We start from the raw sequence: 23,541 nt of genomic DNA, 5'->3' as shown, positions 1-23,541 counted from the left end.
TTTTCCCTTGCTTGATCTTGCTCATGTTTTTCTTGCTTTTACCATATATTTGGCCTAGCAAATTTGCAAAGTATGAAAAACAACAAAAACAAAGGATAAAAAAGGCGATGGAAAGAAGGCGACGCGACAAAGCGCACATCCACATAGCTAAGATGGGTTGCCTTACATATACACATAGTTAATTTTTGTTATCACAGACCTCCCTCGCTCCTTACAAGCTACCCGTGCATGGAGGGCAGCGATGGACTTGGGGGATTTTTCATGGGAGGGAGAGAGACAAAGTTGATAGGAGAGGGAGCAGTTGTAGCGTGGCTCTGTGGTGGCTTTTGGTGGGACATGCAGACGTCCGCATAGTTGCGAAGCTCTCCTACATTGTATTTAGTTTGTGGGATTTTAGACAACCGGACTGGTTCGCACCCGTTTGATGTACCTTGTTGAATGGTAAAAAGTGTCCGGGCTAGGTGCTTCTATTTGGCACGGTACGTGCTAGATAGCTTGGAGTCGCATGTACCCAGTCTCCCCCGCTCGCGCAAACTGGGCCGACCCAGTAAGCATAGTGAAGCGACTACATGACATATCTGTCATTTTGCAGACGACCATCGAGCTTAAGTGTTACAACTCAAAGAACCAAATGTATCAAAACGAGAGTTGTAAACACTAGGCAAAATATAAAGCAACCGCCCATATGAACCCGCTTGAAGACTATCAAACTCATATGCTTCTCCCCCTTTTGTCAGTAACGACCAAAAAGGTTTAAAGACATAGAGCGTCTACTCGTTCCCATGAGGAGTAGGTGAAGCAGCAAGGTCATCGGTGTTGTTCGGCGGTGCAGACGAACTCGGGGCAGTGTCGATGCGTGCAGAGGTAGGGGGCGGTGAAGTGGCATCGTCTTCGTCCTCGATCACTCTGGCATTCACAGTTGCCGCGGAGGAAGAGAACTCAGAGTCTTCAAGAGACGGAGTTCGTCGTAGCACAGTCCTTCTTGGAGGTGTGGAGTCAAACTTGAAACGTTCAGAGAAGCCATCCTCCTGAAGATCATCTTCAGAACACATAAGCGTCAGCCCTTTCCATGTACGCCGACAGGTTTCATGGGCAACAAAGGCATTCTTGGTGGCAAGATTGTGAATGCGGTTGACATCCACCAAGAGGCTTTGCATTTGGCGCTTCAGTCAGTCATGATGCATATCCTGTTTCTGATGAAGGGAAACCAGAAGCTCTCGGTCATTGAGAACACGAGGTCGCTTCTTGGGCCGTTGGGCAATAGTGCTTTCAGTGGCTTCAGTGAGGGCACGATGAGGTGCACGTGTAGTACCAGCCAGAGGATAAACACGAGTGACTGCTTCAACTCCTTCAATGTTTTGAGAGAAACTTTGATGCTCAACATTCTGAAGACTAAGAGGCTCCTTGGCAGGCTCTTGATAGATGGCTTCAACGGACATATCAACGTCAGGCAGAAAGATCTGATGATTGCGAGCAAAGGGCTGATATGAGACAGCTGAGTGTAGTTTGATCAGCCGCATTATCCATGGAGCGTAAAACTTCAAACCAAAAAGATCAGATCCTGATGCAGCAAGTTGGCGGATGAAGAAGTCTTGGGTATTGAAGCATTTGCCGTGAAGAATATAAAAGACCAAAGTCTTCATTGCACCTTCCAGCTTTGCATGTGGAGAATGTCCTTTGATGGGCCAGAGAGTTCGCCTGATAATGTGATAGATAGTGCGTGGCAGATACTCAAGGTCTTCAACAAAGAACTCCTTAGGATATGCAGCATCTGGAGGCAAGGGCTTCATCATGCTAAGCATCTGACTCATGTTCGGTTCAGGCTTCTGAAGGATGCTCTTCATAGCTGCACTGTGAAGCTGACAACCAGGTTCATAAAGATCTCCAGGAGTGGGCAGACCAGTGAGCTCAATGATATCAAAGGCTTTGGCTTCGTGATGAACATTGCCGGTCATCCACTCAAGGACCCAAGTCTTCGGATCTCTGTTGTAGTCACAAATGTGAAGAGTGGCATAGAATTGGAGCAGCAACTCTTCGTTCCAGTGCTCTTTGTCGGTGACGAACGGCAATAATCCAGACTCTTTGAAGCAATGCAGAGCTTCTTCTAAGCAAGGCAGACTAGTTATGGCTTCAGTGTCAAGACGCATATGAGGAAAAATGCGACCTTGATTGTACAGAATGCATGAGTAATAACTTCGCTGCGGATAGCTCCAAAACCGATCAGAAGATATTCTTTCCCTTGAGTAGGGGTTCTTGGCGCTATTGAAGAAGGTGTTGTCTGCTTCGAAGCCATTGACATTAAAAGATCCGGGTGCCGATGCAGGACCTGGAAACCTGGGAAACCTTGGCATTGGCTTCTGTACCTGAGGCCTGTGCTCAACGTGATAGTCAAACTGAGGACCAGCAGCAGGCGCAGGAACAGGAGCAGTTGCATCATTGGCTTCATTGACTTCTGGCACATTTGTTGGTGCAGGCTCCACATTTGCTTCAGCCATGACTACGTCATTGGCTTCATTTGTGTTGGTGTTGGCAGCCTCAAGATTCTCAACCTCCACTTGATGAGCTGGAGGGTCGGGCACAGACACGTTCTCCTCGAGAACAGCTTCTTCAGTAATAGGGGGAGGAGGGACACGTTCTTCTTCTTGTGTGTCGTCGGCTGATGCAGCCGGAATGTCTTCAGCAGCTTTAGCCTCAGACTCGGAGACATTCACAGTAGGAGTGGCATCTTGAAACACTTGCCATGCAATAGATTGGTGGGGCACTTCTCCGTCTGGAACGCTCGGAAGAGGGACTTGAGACCTTGGTCCTTTGCGAAGCCTTCGTAACGCTGGCGACGCCTCTGGAGACGGAGTTGGCTGGGCCTCAAAGTCATCTTCCTCTTCTTGCCGGGGTGGTGTGACTTGTTGTTGTGGGTGATCAGCCCATGATGCATCCTGAGCAATTGGCGTTAGAGGACGACCATGCAGAGATAGAAGCCTTGTTCAATGGCTTCATCTCTGGACCTGGGTTGAAGATTTCTGTATAGGATGTCTCCCCATGGTCGCTTGATGGCATTTTTCTCAGCATATTCCTGGGTCACGAACCTGTACTTGAACCATTTCTCGGCCCAGTATCTTCGAATCCATTGGATTCGTGTCTTGCACTGACCATAGCTTTCTTCGGGGTCAGTTTTGTACAGTTCATTAAGATCTTCAGGCAGGTCCGTTGATGTACCCCCACGGCGCTCTCTGCCACCCTTCCTTACTGATTTCTCTGCAGCCATGAACTTCAAACGGAATGGCTTCAACACGTTCAAAGGCTTCAAAGGTTTTCGCTTGCTGGACAAATAGGAACTGGCTTCGGGAGAGTTAATGTGATGCTGTAAGAATTCTGCAAATGAATGCAGACTATGAGAACCAAGGGATTCTCCCACGGACATGTACCTGTGACAGCATTAAGGTGCGAGGGAAGGGGAAGAGGTCATATGCATTCTCAGAAGATTTTGAAGATAAATCAGTTTAGAAGACATTGACCTCATAGTGCGAAGACATTCACTCATAGATAGAGAGTTGGTTCCAGATTTGTACAAATCCACGAATAAGTACAAGTGAGGAATCTAACTACTTTGTAAAGCATAAGTGAACATACTAGGCATATTATGAGATGCAGTATGAAATAGATCCAACTTGTGTGAACAGGAACTGCTTGTGGTAGAAAGTGATGAATCTATAGGATCAAAGGGGCCGTAAAAGGAAGTTTTATTTACCACACGAAGAACTGCTAGACGGAGTGGGAGATGAGGCCGAGCAGTTCGATCGTCCGTGCCTTAACTTGGCGACGGAGGACACCTACGGCGACGGCGGAGAAGACGATGTCCGCGGCCGGCGTGAAGACGGCGTCGGAGAGGTCGCGGCAGCTAAGCGCTTCATCGCCGGCGTCGTCGAGGGCTAGCGGTGGCGCTAGGGTTTGTGCGAGAGTGGAAGAAAGGATAATGACTGTGGTGAGGCGTGTATTTATAGGGACAGGGACGGCACAGTGTTATTACACAGGTGCCCCTGGCGATTCACATCTGAAGGACATGTGGCCATCATGCAACCTATCGGAGGTTGTTCCACGTTCCCACACATGCCTGGATTGTTGGGTGGTCGTTCCCACTTCTCCGGGTTTCAGGTGAAGGAATTAGCATTGAAAGTGGACTTAATGTTTATCTCTGTATCTTCTGCTGACAAGGACGCAGAGAAGACATTCGACAGTTTCAAGAGAATGCATATGATTTGGACAGATAAGGTTTGAGATAGAGAGCATAGAGAGGTTAGGGTCCGATCACATTCACTTAGTTCAAAAGATTCAACAAGAAGACATAGCTATAAGTGAATGCTGTAGAGGACAGAACACTAGTATATATATATATATGTAAGAAAGACAATCAAACCAATATAGTGAAGATAATCATGAAGACAAGTTGAGAATGAAGACAAACAAAAATGTGAAGATATAGCAAATGTAACGCCATGGGTAAAACAATTCAAACAGAAGAATTTGGTGGTGGCGTTACCCACCGTATAGGAAGTATTAGACCCAGACACGGTGCACAATTATCGTGGCGCTCCGAAGTCAAATTCCACATTAATGTATTCACACTTAGAATGTATGTCTTCATTGATTGAAGATATACTTTACTTCGTGTGTTGCACATCTAAGTCATCAATATGCATAAGTGTTAGGATGTGTGCCTGATCACAGGACATTTGAGGATTCCAAGATATTTAGCTCACACTGTAACTTGCAAAATCTCTTCTCATCCAAGGGCTTGGTGAAGATATCTGCCAATTGCTCTTCAGTGTTGACATGTATGATATCAATATCTTCCTTCACAACATGATCTCTGAGAAAGTGATGACGAATTTCAATGTGCTTTGTCTTCGAGTGCTGAACTGGGTTGTTGGCAATCTTGATGGCGCTTTCGTTGTCGCAGTAGAGTGGCACTTGCTTCAGATGAATGCCATAGTCTTTGAGTGTTTGCTTCATCCACAGAAGCTAAGCGCAGCAAGATCCAGCAGCAATGTATTCAGATTCAGCAGTGGAGAGAGATACACAGTTCTACTTCTTTGAAGACCAACATACAAGTGATCGTCCCAGAAAATGACATGTGCCTGATGTAGACTTGCGATCCACCTTGTCACCAGCATAATCAGCATCCGAGAATCCAACCAGATCAAACTCTGAGCCCTTCGGATACCATAATCCTAATGTTGGGGTGTGAGCCAAATATCGAAGAATTCGCTTCACAGCTAAGTGATGCGATTCCTTTGGTGCCGCTCGGAATCGAGCACACATGCAAACACTAAGCATAATATCTGGCCTAGATGCACATAGATAAAATAAAGAACCAATCATGGAGCGGTATACCTTTTGATCGAACTCTTTACCATTGTCGTCGGGACCCAGATGATGTTTAGCTGGCATTGGCGTCGTGAAGCCTTTGCAGTCTTGCATCCCAAATTTCTTCAGGCAATCTTTGAGGTACTTCTCTTGAGATATAAAGATGCCGTTGCGTTGCTGACGTATTTGAAGACCAAGGAAGAACTTCAGCTCACCCATCATGGACATCTAATATTGCTCTTGCATCATATATCCAAACTCTTCACTGTATTTCTGATTGGTGCAGCCGAAGATAATGTCATCCACATATATTTGGCACACAAACAGTTCACCATCATATGTCTTCGTGAAGAGAGTGGGGTCGAGGGAACCAGATTTGAAGCCTTTGCTCTTCAGGAAGTCTTTGAGTGTGTCCTACCAAGCCCGAGGGGCTTGTTTGAGGCCATACAGTGCCTTGTTGAGCTTGTACACCATATCAGGATGTTTTGGATCTTCAAAGCCAGGCGGTTGTGCAACATACACTTCTTCTTCAATCTTGCCATTGAGAAAAGCGCTCTTCACATCCATTTGATATAGAAGTATGTTATGATGATTTGCATAGGCCAATAGTATGCGTATGGCTTCAAGTCTAGCCACAGGAGCAAATGTTTCATCGAAGTCAATCCCTTCAACTTGAGTGTATCCTTGAGCAATGAGACGAGCTTTGTTTCTGACAACTTGACCATGCTCATCTTGCTTATTGCGATATATCCATTTGGTGCCTATTATATTGTGCTTGCGAGGATTAGGACGCTTAACCAGTTCCCATACATTATTCAGCTCAAACTGTTGAAGCTCTTCTTGCATAGCTTGAATCCATTCATGTTCCATGAAGGCTTGTTCAACTTTCTTGGGTTCAGATATAGAGACGAATGCAAAGTGCCCACAAAAAATTGCTAGCTGTGTTGCTCTTGAACGAGTGAGTGGACCTGGTGCATTGATGCTATCAATTATTCTCTCAATCTGTACTTCATTTGCAACACAAGGATGTACGGGACGAAGATTTTGCTCTTGCTGATCATTGTCATCGTTAGAGGGATTGTCTTCAGGCTGAGCATTGTCTTCAGGTTGATCAGGTGCGGAGATGATAAGTTCCTCTTCAGGCTGAGCTTCAGACGGTATGATTTCTCCAGTTCCCATAAGCTTGATTGATTCACTGGATGGAACTTCATCTCGCACATTTGGCAGGTGCTCTCTTTGTGAGCCATTAGTCTCATCGAACCGCACATCCACTGTTTCAACCACTTTATAGTGAAAAAGGTTGAAGACTCTGTAGGAGTGCGAATCCTTTCCATATCCAAGCATAAAAGCCTCATGTGCTTTTGGTGCAAATTTTGAAGTGTGATGTGGATCCTTGATCCAGCACCTGGCGCCAAATACTCTGAAGTAACTGACATTTGGCTTTTTGCCAGTAAGGAGCTCATAAGATGTCTTGTTCAGAAGCTTGTGAATATAAACACAGTTGATGATATGGCATGCAGTATCAATGGCTTCCGGCCAGAATTTTCTTGGAGTCTTGTATTCATCAATCATCGTCCGGGCCATCTCAATAAGTGTTCTGTTCTTGCGTTCGACGACGCCATTCTGCTGTGGCGTGTACGGAGCTGAGAATTCATGTGTGATGCCAAAGGTATCAATATATGTATCTAGGCCAGTGTTCTTGAATTCAGTGCCATTGTCACTTCTGATGTGCTTTATCTTGGCGCCATAGTTGTTCATTGCTCGATTGGCGAAGCGTCTGAAGACATCCTGCACTTCAGTCTTGTAGAGGATTATATGCACCCAAGTATATCTTGAATAATCATCAACAATGACAAAGCCATAGAGACAAGTAGTAGTAGTAAGTTGAGTAATGAGTGGGACCGAAAAGATCCATGTGGAGCAGTTCGAAGGGTTGAGTCATTGTCATGATTGTCTTTGAGGGATGCTTGGCCCTCGTCATCTTTCTTGCTTCACAGGCACCGCACAAGTGATCCTTCTTGAACTTGACGCCCCCGATGCCTATGACATGCTTCTTCCTTGCAAGGGTGTGAAGGTTCCTCATGCCAGCATGCCCTAGCCTCCGATGCCAGAGCCAACATTCAGAAGCTTTTGCTAGAAGACATACTGCAAGCTGTGGTCCTGCTGAGAAATCTACCACGTACAAATCATCTTTCCGATACCCTTCAAACACATATGCCTTGTCAGATTCCATTAGTACAAGGCAACGATATTTTCCAAACATCACAATCATGTTTAAATCGCAAAGCATTAAAACAGACATTAAGTTGAAACCAAGGGATTCAACAAGCATGACTTTATCCATGTGTTGATCCGTTGAGATTGCAACTCTACCTAGACCCAATACCTTGCTTTTACCAGTGTCAGCAAATGTGATGTGACTTTTGTCAGATGGACGTAGTGTTGAGTCCATAAGAAGGCTTCGCTTGCCAGTCATGTGATTGGTACACCCACTATCAATAATCCATTCTGAAGCAGCTGGTGTCGTACCCTACCGTGCAGTTAGGGGGATAGGCTTCACGAAGAGAATTGTGAAGCAAAAACATTTGACGAACCAGTGGATTATGAAATCTTAGATCGAGATTTGGACTGATAGGGCGAGTAGCAAGCGATTCAGGAACAAAGTACATAATAAGACCATTTGGGCATTTGATCTTGCGCCCTACAAGATGTCTAAGGTCCCCAGCAATAGCTTCAGACAATTTTGGTTTTCAGCTGGAGACGTTTCCCTGCAAAAGAGAGTTAAGCTTTCTTAGCCACCCACATCTTCAAGGGTGGCTTCGAAGCAATGAGTCTAAGTGCAGCATCTGAGAACTTTGGCTTTGGAGCCCTAGCAAAAAGTCTTGCAGGTGAACAATAGTACTCATAAGAATAAGCAGAGTAGTTCTTGGTCTTATGAACATGGCGGTTTGATGAAACACGCTCATATTCACAGGCCTGAGTATGGTTTCCCTGCAAAACATTTGCGTTAGTGCGACTCAGGTGAGTCCTCTGTCTGTATGAAGCCTTTGGACCATATGAAGCCTGTGGTCTGGGGTTTGTCTTCTTCACTTGTGGTGTCATGACGACATTCACAGGAAGATTCTCCAGACACCTCTTCGGCACCCAGACTTTCTTCATAGGTGGCCCATTCCTGCAGTTAGTACCAATATACCTGGCAAACACTTCACCATTCTGATTCTTAAACAGTTTATAGTTTGCATCAAAGGATTCATCAATAACAATGGGATTAGCACAAGTGAAGCCAAATATGGTCGATGGATCCGCTGAAGGTCCCTTTGCAGCAACCCATGTGGTTTTGGGGTACTGCTCAGGTTTCTAGTAAGAGCCATCAGCATTCATTTTCCTTTCGAACCCAACACCCTCTTTCCTAGGGTTTCAGTTCAGGATCTGCTTTTTGAGGACATCACATAGTGTCTGATGCCCTTTGAGACTTTTGTACATCCCTGTTTCAAGCAATGTCTTCAACCTAGCATTCTCATCAGCAATAGCAGTGGTATCCTCAGCAGAGGGGTTAGTTACCACATCAACAGTTGAAGATATTGCAATAGTAGCAGCAGTAGAACACCCAGCAACAAAAGTAGCGTTGTCACGCTTGATGCATTTAAGACATGGTGGTTTAAATCCTTCCTGAGCGGAACTGATCTGTTCGGCGCGAAGTGACTCGTTTTCCTTTTGAAGATCTTCATGAGCCGCTCTCAATTTCTCAAGATCTTGCTTCCTTTGAAGATAATCATAGGAAAGCTTTTCATGAGTTGTTGAGAGCGTTTCATGACGACTTTCAAGTTCCTCATACTTAACATGAAGATTTTTTATTTCTTCAATTAAGGACTCAGATCGAGTCATTTCAGCGTCTAACAGATCATCGCTTTTGTCTAACAGTTTTTGAATATGTTCCATAGCTTTCTGTTGTTCAGTTGCAATTTTAGCAAGTGTTTTGTAGCTGGGTTTTGAACCACAATCAGAGTCATCTTCACTAGATGTTTGATAGTGAGTAGTGCGTGTGTTTACCTTGGCACCGCGTGCCATGAAGCAGTAGGTAGGAGCGGAGTAGTCCTTGTCATTTGCATCGCTGTCGGTGATGAAGTCATTGTCTTCAGTGTTGAAGATGGACTTGGCAACATATGCTGTAGCCAGACTTGCAACGCCAGAATCGGACTCCTCCTCAGACTCCACCTCCGCCTCCTCAGAAGCGGACTCCTCCTCTGAATCCATTTCCTTGCCAACAAACGCACGTGCCTTGCCAGATGAGCTCTTCTTGTATGATGATGACTTTGAGGAAGACTTGGAAGAAGACTTTGAGTATTTCTTCTTCTTCTTGTCGTCAGAGTCATATTCCTTGCTCTTCTTCTTTTTGTTCTCATTGTCCCACTGCGGACACTCAGAGATGAAGTGGTCAGGTTTCTTGCACTTGTGGCATGTTTTCTTCTTGTAGTCATGAGCAGAAGCTTCATCATTCCTTGAGCTTGATCGTGAGGACTTTCTGAAGCCTTTCTTCTTGGTGAATTTTTGGAACTTCTTCACAAGCATAGCAAGCTCCTTTCCAATGTCTTCAGGATCATCAGAACTGCTGTCAGATTCTTCTTCAGATGAGGAGACAGCTTTTGCCTTCAAGGCACGAGTTCGCCCATAGTTGGGACCGTAGATATCTCTTTTCTCAGAAAGCTGAAACTCGTGTGTGTTGAGCCTCTCAAGTATGCCAGACGGATCGAGTGTCTTGAAGTCAGGACGTTCTTGAATCATCAGGGCTAGGGTGTCAAATGAGCTGTCAAGTGATCTCAGGAGTGTCTTGACGACTTCATGCTTGGTGATCTCAGTGGCGCCGAGGGCTTGAAGCTCATTTGTGATGTCAGTGAGTCGATCAAACGTGAGCTGGACATTCTCATTGTCATTTCTCTTGAAGCGGTTGAAGAGGTTGCGAAGGACACTGATTCTCTGATCTCTCTAGGTTGAGACGCCTTCGTTGACCTTGGAGAGCCAGTCCCAGACTAGCTTAGATATTTTCAAAGCACTCACGCGGCCATACTATCCTTTGGTCAGATGACCACACATGATGTTCTTGGCAGTGGAGTCCAGTTGAACGAACTTCTTGACATCAGCAGCGGTGACACCTTCACCAGCCTTGGGAACGCCATTCTTCCCGACATACCATAGGTCGACATCAATGGCTTCAAGATGCATGCGCATCTTATTCTTCCAGTAGGGATATTCAGTTCCATCGAAGACGGGGCATGCAGCCGAGACTTTAATTATCCCTGCAGTCGACATAGCTAAAACTCCAAGTGGTTAAACCGAATCACACAGAACAAGGGAGTACCTTGCTCTGATACCAATTGAAAGTGCTAGTGATCGACTAGAGGGGGGTGAATAGGCGATTTTTATAAAAGTCTTCAAAACATGGAAGTTTCGAAGACAAACGATAGAAACAAATCTATTACCATGCAGCGGAAGGTGGACTACACTAGGCAAACCATAGTCAAGTATTCAATGAAGTGAAAGCACAGTGACTAATAACAGCTAGGCAGTAAGGATCAGGTAGGAAGATATTTTGAAGCCAATCAGAACAAACAGTCACTCAATGAAGACAAAAGATAATGCAATCATACAATGACTTCACAAGGACCAACAGTAAGTAAAGGGAAGGGAAGGATGAAACCAGTGACTCGTTGAAGACAATGATTTGGTAGACCAGTTCCAACTGCTGTGAAAGTTGTATGTCTGGTTAGGGCGGCTAGGTATTTAAACCTGAGGACACACAGTTCCGGACACCCAGTCCTGAACACGCAGCTCAGGACACCCAGTCCTCACCGTATTCCCCTTGAGCTAAGGTCACATAGACCTCGCCCAATCACTCTGGTAAGTCTTCAAGGTAGACTTCCAAACCTTCACAGACTTCATTCACCGGCAATCCACAATGACTCTTGGATGCTCAGAACGCGACGCCTAACCGGCTGGAGGATTCACAGTCCTCAAGTGTAATAAGTCTTCAGATCACACAGACAGGAAGACTTAAGTGATGCCTAACACTCTTTGGCTCTGGGTGGTTAGGGCTTTATCCTCGCAAGGAATTCTCTCTCAAAGGCTTCGAGGTGGGTTGCTCTCAAACGACAAAAGCCGTACTCTAACTCTGAGCAACCAACCGTGTATGGTTGTAGGGGGTGGGCTATTTATAGCCACTAGGCAACCCGACCTGATTTGTCCGAAATGACCCTGGGTCACTAAGGAACTGACAAGTGTTCCAACGGTCAGATTTCAAACACACACGGCAACTTTACTTGGGCTACAAGCAAAGCTGACTTATCCAATTCTGGACAAGATTTGCTCTCATAGTCTTCACTCGAAGACATAGGATTTTTGGTTAAGCATCACTCCAGTCATTCCGACTGGTTCTCTTGGACCCCACTTAACAGTACGGTGGTTCCTATGACTCAACAAAGAAAAACACAGAACAACGAAACTGCTAGGTCTTCGCGCTCCATAGTCTTCACGCGATGTCTTCTCTTGTCATAGTCTTCAATGTGAATGTCTTCACATACCACCTTTGACTTCAATGTCTTCATACATTTTTAGGGGTCATCTCTGGTAGGAAAACCGAATCAATGAGGGACTTCTACCTGTGTTATCCTGCAATTATCACAAACACATTAGTCCCTCAACTAGGTTTGTCGTCAATACTCCAAAACCAATTAGAGGTGGCACTAGATGCACTTACACATATCTATTCTCTGCTTTCTTTATCGATTTTTCTCAGTTTTTTATTTGGTCGGTTTCCTATTAAAATACTTATGTTCAAAATGTTCAAATATTCATAAACAAAAAAATGTTCGTCATTCCAAAAATTATTCCCGCATTAAAAAATTGCTGCAAATTTGGAACATGGTCACCAATTCAAAATTTGTTCATGAATCCAAAAATTGCTCGTGATTTTGAAACAAATTCACAAGTTCAAAAAATTTATGTGGCTTCAAAAAATGATCGAGAATCCAAAAAATGCATGAATTGAAAAATGTTTGTGGTTTCAAAAATATTTGCGATTTTGAAAAGGTTCATGATTTCTAAAAAAGTTCATAGATTCCAAAAATGTTCGACATTTGAAAAAATATTCATGAATACAGAAAAATGTTTGAGAACTTAAAACATGTTAACGATTTCAAAATTGTTCAAAAGCATTTTTAAAAACCCCGAAAACCCAAAAAACTTAGAAAAAATAATCGATCTAGAAAGGGTCTAGAAGCTTCCCAAAACCAAAATAGGGAGTCTCTAAAAATGTCTACACGAGCCAACCCAATATGTGTGCATAGTGAATCACAAGGTATGTGTTTACTCACTATGTAGTGACTCACACAATAAATAGGACTGGCCGTCCTGACTACATGGTCTGAAAATTTAGTATCGTTTTGAGGTTTCACATTGAAGTTGGGCCCAACCCAATCTATGACCTACTAGCGCCAATCCCACCCAGACTTGCCGCCAGGGCCGACACGACCTAAGGATAAATGTGCCTTGCATGGTTGTGTCGTGGCAGCCCGCGTGCCTAGCCTCCCGGCTCAGGCACGCCACTATACATAAACGGGCCGGCCCACATATCATTCATCTTATTGGGATGTTTTTATGCCTATATTTAGCCTATTAGGCTATTTTGGGCCTAAATTCAGCCCATTGGGCTGCGAAAAACACTAAATGGGCCGTGCTGGGTTTTTTTGGGCCTATATGTGTTTACTCGCTATCTAGCGACTCATGCAATAAATAGGACTGGCCATCCGGATTACACAGTCTGAAAATTTAATGTTGCTTCGAGGTTTCACATTGAAGTTGGCCCCAACCCAATCTACGACCTACCAGCGCCAATCCCACCCTATTGGGCTGTTTTTGGGCCTATATTCAACCTATTGGGACGTGAAAACACTAAACGGGCCGTACCGGGTTTTTGGGCCTACATGTGTTTACTTGCTATCTAGCAACTCACGCAACAAATAGGACTGATCGTCCGGACTACACACTTCGAGATTCCATATTGAAGTTGGGCCCAACCCAATCTACGACCTACCAGTACCAATCCCACCCAGACTTGGCCGCCAGGGCCAACATGACCTAAGGCTAAATGTGTCTGGCACGACTGTGCCGTGGCAGCCGTGTGCCTAGCCTCCCGGCTCAGACATGACACTATAAATAAATGGTCCGATCCACCGACATGTCTAGCTTGTCGGCCAACATATCGTTCATCTTATTGGCTGTTTTTATGCCTATATTTAGCCTATCGGGCTGTTTTCGGGCCTATATTCAGCCTATTGGGCTGTAAAAAACACTAAACAGGCCGTGCCGTGCCGGCACGTGTGTCCAGCCTCGCGGCCTAGGCACGGCCACAGACAGGCCACGTACCGGGCAGACCCATCAAGCCGGGCATGCCTGTTAACGGGCCGGCCTGCCAGGCATGGCCCAGTTGACCAGGTTTGACCCCACCCCACCACCACCCCACCCAGCAGGCGCTTACGCCCTCTGGACGCGACTCACCCTCGCCGGTTCGCCTCTACCCGCGCCGTCGCGCACGCTCCCCCGCCGCCACTCAACCTCGCACCCTCGCCGGCTCGCCCGACGTCTCTACCCGAGCTGCCCCCCCCCCCCCCCCCCCCCCCCCCCCCCCCCCCCCCCCCCCCCCCCCCCCCCCCCCCCCCCCCCCCCCCCCCCCCCCCCCCCTGCCTCGCCGGCGCCCCGTTACCCGAGCTCGCCCCTGCCGCCGCTCAACCTAGCGGCCTCGCCGTCCTCCGCCCGCCGTGCTCTCCGCTCATAGGTCCCCCGCCCACCCGCCCGTATCTGACCCACCAGGGCACCACGCCTCCAGCCTCTTCTTCCAGCTTCCTGGTCTCCCGACGCCGACATCAGCTACCTGAACAAATTCGGCATCGACAGACAACCGAACCGAATTTCCGGTCCTGCGAATGGGTGGTGGGAGCTGCGATGTGTGCAAGGAGGCGCCGTCCAAGTACAAATGCCCCACCTGCCGCACGCCCTAGTAAGTTGAATCATCATCTTCTTTACAGCTTTGCGTATGCGAGTTCTTGCTGAAGATGGGCGTGGCACACCAGTATATGAGGAACTCCTTTTGCTGTATTCATTGGATTTCTTGGTCTATTCACTGTTTAGCCATACCACCAGGCAAGAGCTAAGTGGGAAATTGATAACCATCAGTGTGCATGTCAGAATGTGCTCTCAGTGCAATTTCTCGTTGACAATAGTGGATTAGCTTATTGTTTGGAAAAAAGAACTGAGTACCTAGGGTTCATGGAACAGATTCACGAGGCATGGTTGGTACTTGGAAACTATCCCATTGAGGCATGGTTGGAACTCCTTGTGTATTTATTAATATCATAGAGGTTAACTAATGCTATATTATATTTCAGAGGCATATGTCAACTACTCACCAAAGTTATATAATAGTTCATACCTTCTCTCATATGATTGTTCACTCATGGCCTAATCTTTGTGATTTCCGAATTCAAATATCGCAAAGTATTCATTTTCTTTAGCCTTAGATGAATGTGAAAGCACACAGAGGCAAAACCACTCGTAGCATAATAGAGATAACTTAGTACAGAGATGACCAGGTTTTCGTCTGCTGACGTATAACTCTTTATGGTATCACCTGATCTGAATCTCATATCCGAACATCCTACTACCGTAGTACCTTATGCCTATCAGTAGCATCACTTAAGAATGCTTGATCAGTTGAGGTCATAGCTTAAGGATGTGAAGCATGCCATGTACCTTTTATCCAAATTCACAGTCTGCAATAATAAATCTGCCTCCATGCATGCTTTATTATGGTTTCTTCAATTTCTTATCTAATTTTGTCTGGCAACTTAATCTGCCATTCATTAGTAATTCAGCATCCAGCCTGCCCTCGTTTTGAGCTGATTTTAAAATTTTGATAAACCCTACAAACTATAGCAGAGAAATACACAGGAGTGCTTCACACCTTGATTCCTGTTTAGTGATACATCAAGGTCGAATTTACTGAATGCACACTGTCATTTTTTTAAAGCATGAGCTATTAACTTCTTTTGCCTCCTTATCTCCTATATTGAATGTTGTTGGACGGACCTAATATATTGTCTCATTCTCCCTTGCAGTTGCTCTGTGATATGCTTTAAAAAACACAAAGGTACTTCAGACTTCAGTGCTGTCTTCGTTGTTCATTATCTTAAACTTTTGAAGGAAGTAGGGTGTTAGAGCCTTAGAGGACACACTTCATGAAAGTTTAATACTGATAGATGCCAGTAATAAGTGCACTCTGGTGTTTACTGAAATATACTTCGAACTAGTATTGTTTCTTTTGGTTTAACAACACAATGTGCATGAGTCGCAAGCAGGCATGTAGTCCGCGTAGTCACTAGGTGACACCCTCCTGCCTTGCCCACCGACTAGAAGCCCCCTCCTCCCCCACCCCCATAGCACCACTAACATGCAAGTTGTCACTACTATTTATATAATATCAAGCTATCTATATGAACATCCATCGCTGCATATCGCTACTTTTCTTGCTAGCCAGCATTTGATAGTAAATATTGCTTTGTGTGCAGTTGAATTCTGCCAAAAGATAGTGCCCCAGGAAGAAACTAACAAGCCGTCGCTGCAGGAGGAAGTTAGTAAGTGCTCTACCTTTCGAAGAGAACTCTTAAGACATGATTGCTTTTTGTAACATATTGTGGACTCAGACAGTTGTTACAAGCAGCTATAGAACTCACATACATGAGGAAAATGACGTGAATCATGATGTTGTGATTGAAGGTCCCACATACAAGTACATAATATATACTATTCAAGAAAGGAGCACTCATATCTACTTCATTGAATGTGGTCGTTCCTATTGATTACAATTCAATAGTTTCCCTTGAAGGTGGATACCAACTTCTGTTAGTTCATCACAAAAATTGGGGGAGCGGCAATTGTACTTTCAGATATATGTTGTATTGATAACCACTGTGTTTGGTCTCCCATTGTATGCAATCTGTTCCATAAAAAGAAGTTGACTAGCTGTGTACCCAAAAATATTCCAGATCATCTACTCTCCCAATAAAAGGGCTTAACCAGTTGTAATAAATCACAGTTCATGCATTAGGTTGCAAGACGTTTTGCTTAAGTTACTACATTAGTCTAATTTAATTTGGAGGGACTTATATATGAGCACTCTTTTGTTTTCAGCGACGAGCTCTGTGTTGCTGGAAAAAGGAACAGATTATTCTAATATCAAGGATCAGCTTCCCTCTTTAAGTAAAAACCCTGATGAGGACCAGCTTCCCTCTTTAGGTAAAATACAACACCCTGATGTCTTTTATAATTTCACTATTTTTTCCATTTGATTTTTTGCAGTGAAAACTGCTTAAGCTCAGACTAATAAATTATAGTTGTGTACTTAAGGATATTCCTTCAAGTCACCATTTCACCACTACCTCCAGTTGTAGCTATCAAAAGAATTTAAGATAATCTCTCTAAATATGCCGATGGATGCAATATATAGCTTCATTTTAAATTTATGAATGCATGGCAATAAATTGTTTGATTGTAAGCTATACTGTTGCTCTGCAGCAGCGGACACAACGTGCCCTGCACAATCTCCAAACACAGTGTGCCCTACAAAAGCTCTTGAAGTTGAGGATCCAAGCTGGCTTGTTGACCGGAATAGATTAAGGTCCTTAGGTATGGCGTACCTTACTACCAAATTTGACTTCCTATTTATATTGTTGCTCTCTCCAGGCTGTTGTCGTCATGTAGATTAGTTGGGAAAGGATATTACGATGGCATATCTAATTCTCTTACATTTGCCTCAACTCCTGTTAGAGGTTTATCCTTTTTTGAATAATTTGCTTGCCTTTTAACTGGATCACTTCCTCATTTGGGTAGCTTGAAACGTGTATGTTAATGTTGTGCCAACATTTCAATTCTTATTACTCAAGTACACGAAGCTGAACTTTAGAATTGGCCTTGAACTCAAGTATAGGACTATCTGAAATGGCATGGTAATACAGTCCTGAATAACACCCAACTTGATGGAAAATATTGTCATATGCTACATCATATGAATGATAATACTAAGCACTTCAGCTGAGCAGAATCACTCCAAGCTAGCTAACTGTTAGATATTCGTTGCATTTTTAGTTTTTTACTCTGTTTTTATCCTTGCCAGTTGAATTAAATGAAGTCAGAGATGCTCTCAGGGACTCTGAACTGCAGAAAATGATACTTCAAATTGATGGCTCTTCAGAACCAGAAAAGGTAATTTACTTGTTAAGTGCACGTGCATTCATGCAATGACTATTGTATTGCATCTGATCCAACTTAGCATCCACAAATCAGGAGAGCGTGAGTGAGAAATCCAAATTTCCTCATGAGAATAGTATGCACCTCTATTTCTCATCCTCCATTATGACTTTGATTTTCAATCAGATTGTAGGCCCTATGGGTAAAATGGTATTTTCACCTCACACTTAACACCGTTAGTGCCTAAGATGGATGGAAGTGTCATATAAGGAACAAAATTTACTTTAGGTATCAAATAGGGGAGAAAATTTATTTTGGGCCAAATAGGGAGGTAAATTTTAAGAAAGGGCCAACTAAGGAATTCTCTCCACTTGAATTGACATTGGTGCACATGGATGCAGCTAGCTCACTTAAAGTATCTGACCCCCTTTTTTTTGTCACATTTATTTATTTCCTCGTGTCTGCCCATTAATTTATTCATCTGTAGGAATTGGAGAAATTGATGGAAGGACAAGCTTTTCAACAGTTCGCCAATAAGGTTTCACTTTCTCCCATTAAGTTTGGTCCTCCTCTTCTATGTCCGTTTTTAGAGCCAAAAAGAAAAATCGATGTTCTTGCTCATTTATATGCTTTATCACCTCTATTGCATGCAGATTCTTGACATTATCAGTGCACAACAATGAGCAAGTATCCATCTGCTGAAGCTCTCCCACCGGAGAGAATGGAGACATCTGGGCAAAATGAGACCAGAGCAGCTATTTGTAGAAGTTAAATCATCCTATAAGATATTTCTCACAGCGGTGTTGGGGTGTGTTTCGTAAAATATTCTTTGCTGCATTATATGGTTGGAAAAAAACTTGAAATCTGACACATGTAGTAGGAATTTCGTCAAGCAAAAACATCTTAGAATGTTGGGTGTGAATGCATAATAACTACTCCCTCCACAAAGAGATAAGAGTTTTTATAAAACACTAAAATAGTGATCTAAACGCTCTTATATTTCTTTACAGAGGGAGTACTTAACATTTCGCAAGTAGCAAGTTCAGGGAAACTGTATTTGACACACCATGTCGGCTAACATCAAATGTTATTCATCATTTACAGATTCAGGACTAGTTGATAATGATGATACCACAAAATCATGCGACACACGTCCCACTTTGCTTCATCTGAGAACAAGAGTGGCGACTTGGTGATTATTTCATTAGCCTCTGGTAGTTGTGAATCCGTTGCATCGGCTGCATAAAGTATCTTCCGAACCGCTTGTCATCTGCTAAAAAAACTTGGGAAACATTGCGTACCGGCGGACCGGCCGAAGCTTCGGCCAGTCACTCGCGCGCCGCTCGATCGCGAAGGGATCTAGCGCTAGGATGTCTCTCGATAGCTTCGGCCGGTCGCTCGCGCGCCGCTCGATCGCAAAGGGATCTAGCGCTAGGATGTCTCTCGATTCACGTTTTCTGTTGTTTGTTTTTCCTTTCCTCGGCCCATCCATGTGCCCTAAGCCCACCACAGCTGTTTTTCTTTCTCTCATCCTATCTGGTGCATCGTACTCTGCCTTTCGTTATCTTCTTCCCCGCGTGGTTGTCTTCAAGCTCCTTCTCCACAAACCGCTCGTTGAAAAGCTCCGACATGGGGGGTGGGAAAAGGAGCTGCAACCGGAGCCCAGCGAAGATGCATCTGTGGGAGAATCACCACCGGCGAGCTACGACCATGACGGCCGCATGCTGGAACCAGCGTCGCGGCATGCTGGAACCATCACCATTTTTTGCTACATGCATTCATGGCGGAGCTACAATCCGCGATGGCAGAGACGAGTTCTTGCTGCAATCTTCATCAGTTTTTGCTACGACCGGCGAGAAATTTTGTTACATCCATTCATGCCAGAGATGCGACTGGGTTGGGACGGCGACGAAGATGTTTTTTTGGCTACCACCGGCATTTTTTTTGCTACAACCACGTTGCCTTTGTGCTACAATCAGCATCTCATTTTGCTACAATCAGCTGCAACCGGCGCGGTCACCACGTTCACCGGTTGCAGCTTTTCGAGAACATGGATGAAGCTTTTTCAATGTACAAATACTTTCAAACTGAAAAAGCTGCAACCGTTACCAAAAAAGCTTCAACCTTAGATGAAAAAAGCTTCAACCAAAATATGTACAAAGTTTTCAATCGGGCATTGCTCCACGGAAAAAGTTGCAAACGTTCACAGATACTCCCTCCGTCCGGGTTTATTAGGCCTCTCGGCATCACAAGCATGTCCTTTTTTATAAGGTCTCGCTTTGGAAAGGTGCATGCATGCAACAATTTCATTGGTTGCATTGAAAGTCATTGTTGTTGGTGCCATGGCTGGAAAATTAATACACTTCATGCATGTTTTTTCATTGGTTGCATGCATGTGAGAGTGCATTGGGAGTGAAATGGAGGAATTAATGTGAGTAAATTACTATGTGTCTTGGTTAAAGAGAAGTTGTCTTTAGGCCTAATAAACCCGGACGGAGGGAGCTTCATTTGTAGTTGAAAAAAGCTTCAACCCACGAGTAGTCCAAGCAACATTCGGCGAGAATGGAAGTCGTGGGTTTCATGCTACATGCTACAAGCGGTCCTGGTTTTTGCTACGATCAAGCTACATCTGTAGTCATGGTTTGCTGCATCGAACAACGATGCATTTTTTTTGCCGGAAGCGAAGCTGGATTTTTTGCTGGAACGGGGGTGAGCAAGAGGTTGCAACCGCGAGGTATGTGACCGACGAGCTGCGACTGGACGGGCATGAGCATCGGCAAGCACGCCGGCGAGCTACGGCCGTCGCCACCGAAGCTACGAGCGTCGCCGCCAAGAGCTGCAACCACTGGTGCAGCTGCTGTTGGGGAACATAGTAATTTCAAAAAAAATCCTACGCACACGCAGGATCATGGTGATGCATAGCAACGAGAAGGGAGAGTGTCATCCACGTACCCTCGTAGACCGTTAAGCAGAAGCGTTATGACAACGCGGTTGATGTAGTCGTACGTCTTCACGGTCGACCGATCCTTAGTACCGAGCGTACGGCACCTCCGTGTTCAGCACACGTTCAGCTCGGTGACGTCCCGCGAACTCACGATCCAGTAGAGCTCGGGAAAGAGTTTCGTCGGCACGACGGCGTGGTGACGATGTTGATGAAGCTACCGCAGCAGGGCTTCGCCTAAACACCGCTACAGTATGACCGAGGTGGATTATGGTGGAGGGGGGCACCGCACACGGCTGGGAAAGATCTTTGTGATCAACTTGTGTGTCTAGAGGTGCCCCCCTGCCCCTGTATATAAAGGAGCAAGGGGGAGGCCGACCGGCCCTTGTTGGCGTGCCTAGGAGGAGGAATCCTCCTCCTAGTAGGACTGTAGGAGTAGGATTCCTCCCTTTCCTACTCCTACTAGGAGGGGGAAAGGCAGGGAGAGAAAGAGAAGGAAAGGGGGGCGCCGCCCCCCTTCTCCTAGTCCAATTCGGACAGGGGGAAGGGGGCGCGCTGCCTTCCCTAGGACGGCCCCTCTCTCTTTCCCTTATGGCCCAACAAGACCCATTAGTCCCCCGGGGGTTCCGGTAACCCCTCCGGTGCTCCGGTAAAAATCCCGATTTCACCCGGAACTATTCCTATGTCCAAATGTAGGCTTCCAAATATATCAATATTTATGTCTCGACCATTTTGAGACTCCTCGTCATGTCCGTGATCACATCCGGGACTCTGAACTACCTTCGGTACATCAAAACATATAAACTCATAAAACCGATCGTCACAGAACTTTAAGCATGCGGACCCTACGGGTTCGAGAACTATGTAGACATGACCGAGACACGTCTCCGGTCAATAACCAATAGCGGAACCTGGATGCTCATATTGGTTCCTACATATTCTACGAAGATTTTTATCAGTCAACCGCACAACACTATACGTTGTTCTCTTTGTCATCGGTATGTTACTTGCCCGAGATTCGATCGTCGGTATCCAATACGGTTGGGAATTTAGCTACCAGGTATGATCCGCCCAGGAGGGGCCGGGTCAACCCCAATGGCGGGTTACAAAAGAAGCCCAGTAATATTCAAGGTGATAGTTTATTAAGACTTGTAGAAGGCCTAAGCCTAGAGGCGGCTTAAGGCCCAATATTGTAAACCGCCGTATGTAAAGAAAGACTTGTAAAGAAAGGCATATAAAAGAAGTCACCGAGCCGGACACGTTTTATGAGCCGGCCGGGACTCTGTAGGATGCCAGGCGGCAACCCATGTATATAAGGGGACGACCCGGCGGCGGCTTAGGACAAGAAACAAGAGATCGATGGCCAAGCTAGCGGATTCGCTCCTTGGTCATCGAAATCTGGTAATACAACATCAACTGGACTAGGCCTTACCTTCACCGAAAGGGGCCAAACCAGTATAAACCTCTCGTGTCCTTTGTCCCGATTAACCCCTTTAAGCTTCCTAGTTGCGATGGCCCTATGACTAAGTCCTTTCGCTAGGACATCTGTCGTGACAACTCCACGACAGTTGGCGCCCACCATGGGGCCAGCGCACGGTGGATTTGAGTTCTTGAAGGGCAACTTCGAAGGGCTCAAGGGATACGTTGTGGGCCGGATGACCAAGAGTCGTCGCGGCAAGCTCTACATCGATGACGAAGGCCGGGGCCCCGAGGCCGGCTCAATTGAGTACGGGTACCGGGTCCCCTTTGGAGGAATCCATGTCTTCATTGGCCGGATCGGCGAGTCAGGCCCTGAGCCGGACGTCTGCACCAACCTCATCGAGACGGCTCAGCGCGCGAGATCCGCTCGGGCCCAACCTGCCGTAAAGCATGCCTTTGTGGGTTGCATCCATGGAGGTGAGTTCTCTGAAGGATCAGTGGATGGCGGTGAGACGACCATCTGTTCCGACGATGAGTCGTCCTCAGGCGAGACAGATTCTTTGTATCAACTACAAGATGGCGTGCTTGGGGGCTGTTCCGATGGCAACAATATTCCGGACCTCTCTGAGCCGCCGAATTGAGCCGGAGTTTTCATGGCTGGCACTCAACCCGAGCAGAACTCTACGGCTGCGGCAGCAATAACCACCGAGTCGGCAGCAGCCGGGTCAGGAGACCCCGCGCGCCCCCCGGCTCTGATGCTAATGGACCTCATGGATAAGTTGACGGCTCTGTTGACTGTTGTAGTGGAGCCAGCAGATAAGGTTCAGCATGACGCGGAGGTGGCACAACTACGCAAAGAGATGGCACAGGCCAAGGAAAATTTAGCAGCAGAAGAGGTCAGGATGGCCGCGGAGCGGGCGGCTCGTGCTCAGCAGCTTCAAGCGGAGACTTTCCGGCTCTCGGTAGATCTGAACGTGTCAAACGAGGTCATGAGGAGAGAGACTTGGCGGCGGCTTGATCAACAATTTATCAATAGGACCTGCGCCGTTATCACAGCCGCCGGGTTAAGTCCAGGACCTTTCAAGAAGGTGACATGGTGCTCCGGCTCATTCAGGATCTGTCGGATGCACACAAACTATCCCCGCCTTGGGAAGGACCTTTTGTGGTCAGCAAGAATTTAAACAACAGGTCATATTACCTCATTGACGTTCGAGAGCACAAAGACTCACATAAGTCGGAGGAGGAGACCCACCGGCCGTGGAACATTGCTTAGCTTCGGCCATACTACACCTGAGCTACCGGCTCTAGTCATGTACATACTTTGACGTTGTATATATTATGATAAGTAATAAAGCATGACCTCTGTCTGTTTTCTCTTCAAAGGTCATATATCTTTACTGTTTTCATTATTTAAATGACTATTAAGGAGCTGATCATATCTGAATCTAGTTTAACCTTTTTGGTCCGGCTTATGATCGTATTCGAATCTAGCTGTAAACCTCATGATCACTTGGGGGCTTCCTGTT

The 23,541-nt window shown here is 45.7% G+C and overlaps 1 protein-coding gene across 2 annotated transcripts; it reads left to right on the top strand.

Moving 5' to 3' along the window:
- Positions 1–13,893: 13,893 nt before the first annotated feature.
- Positions 13,894–18,603, top strand: LOC125545195 (zinc finger HIT domain-containing protein 3). Of its 2 annotated transcripts, none has more exons than XM_048709076.1 (8): positions 13,894–14,410; positions 15,528–15,559; positions 15,978–16,043; positions 16,600–16,704; positions 16,987–17,094; positions 17,582–17,670; positions 18,143–18,193; positions 18,309–18,603. In XM_048709076.1, the coding sequence occupies exons 1-8, from the start codon at positions 14,337–14,339 to the stop codon at positions 18,336–18,338; spliced, it is 555 nt and encodes a 184-aa protein (XP_048565033.1). In that variant the 5' UTR covers positions 13,894–14,336; the 3' UTR covers positions 18,339–18,603. The 2 variants fall into 2 exon arrangements, with proteins under 2 accessions (XP_048565033.1, XP_048565032.1); XM_048709075.1 differs by having other exon boundaries at positions 13,896–14,410; positions 16,984–17,094.
- Positions 18,604–23,541: the final 4,938 nt, after the last annotated feature.

Source organism: Triticum urartu, chromosome 3 (genome assembly GCF_003073215.2).
Source record: "Triticum urartu cultivar G1812 chromosome 3, Tu2.1, whole genome shotgun sequence".
Classification (NCBI taxonomy): Eukaryota; Viridiplantae; Streptophyta; class Magnoliopsida; order Poales; family Poaceae; genus Triticum; species Triticum urartu.
The sequence above is the reverse complement of the archived record's forward strand: the minus strand, read 5'-3'. Positions and strand labels throughout refer to the sequence as shown.

Excerpts from the sequence above, each read along its gene's own strand:
- LOC125545195 (XM_048709075.1), top strand. The coding sequence starts at position 14,337 with ATGGGTGGTGGGAGCTGCGATGTGTGCAAGGAGGCGCCGTCCAAGTAC. Across the intron at positions 15,560-15,977 it reads ATGCTTTAAAAAACACAAAG|TTGAATTCTGCCAAAAGATA; the intron begins GTACTTCAGACT and ends CTTTGTGTGCAG. Across the intron at positions 17,095-17,581 it reads GAATAGATTAAGGTCCTTAG|TTGAATTAAATGAAGTCAGA; the intron begins GTATGGCGTACC and ends TATCCTTGCCAG.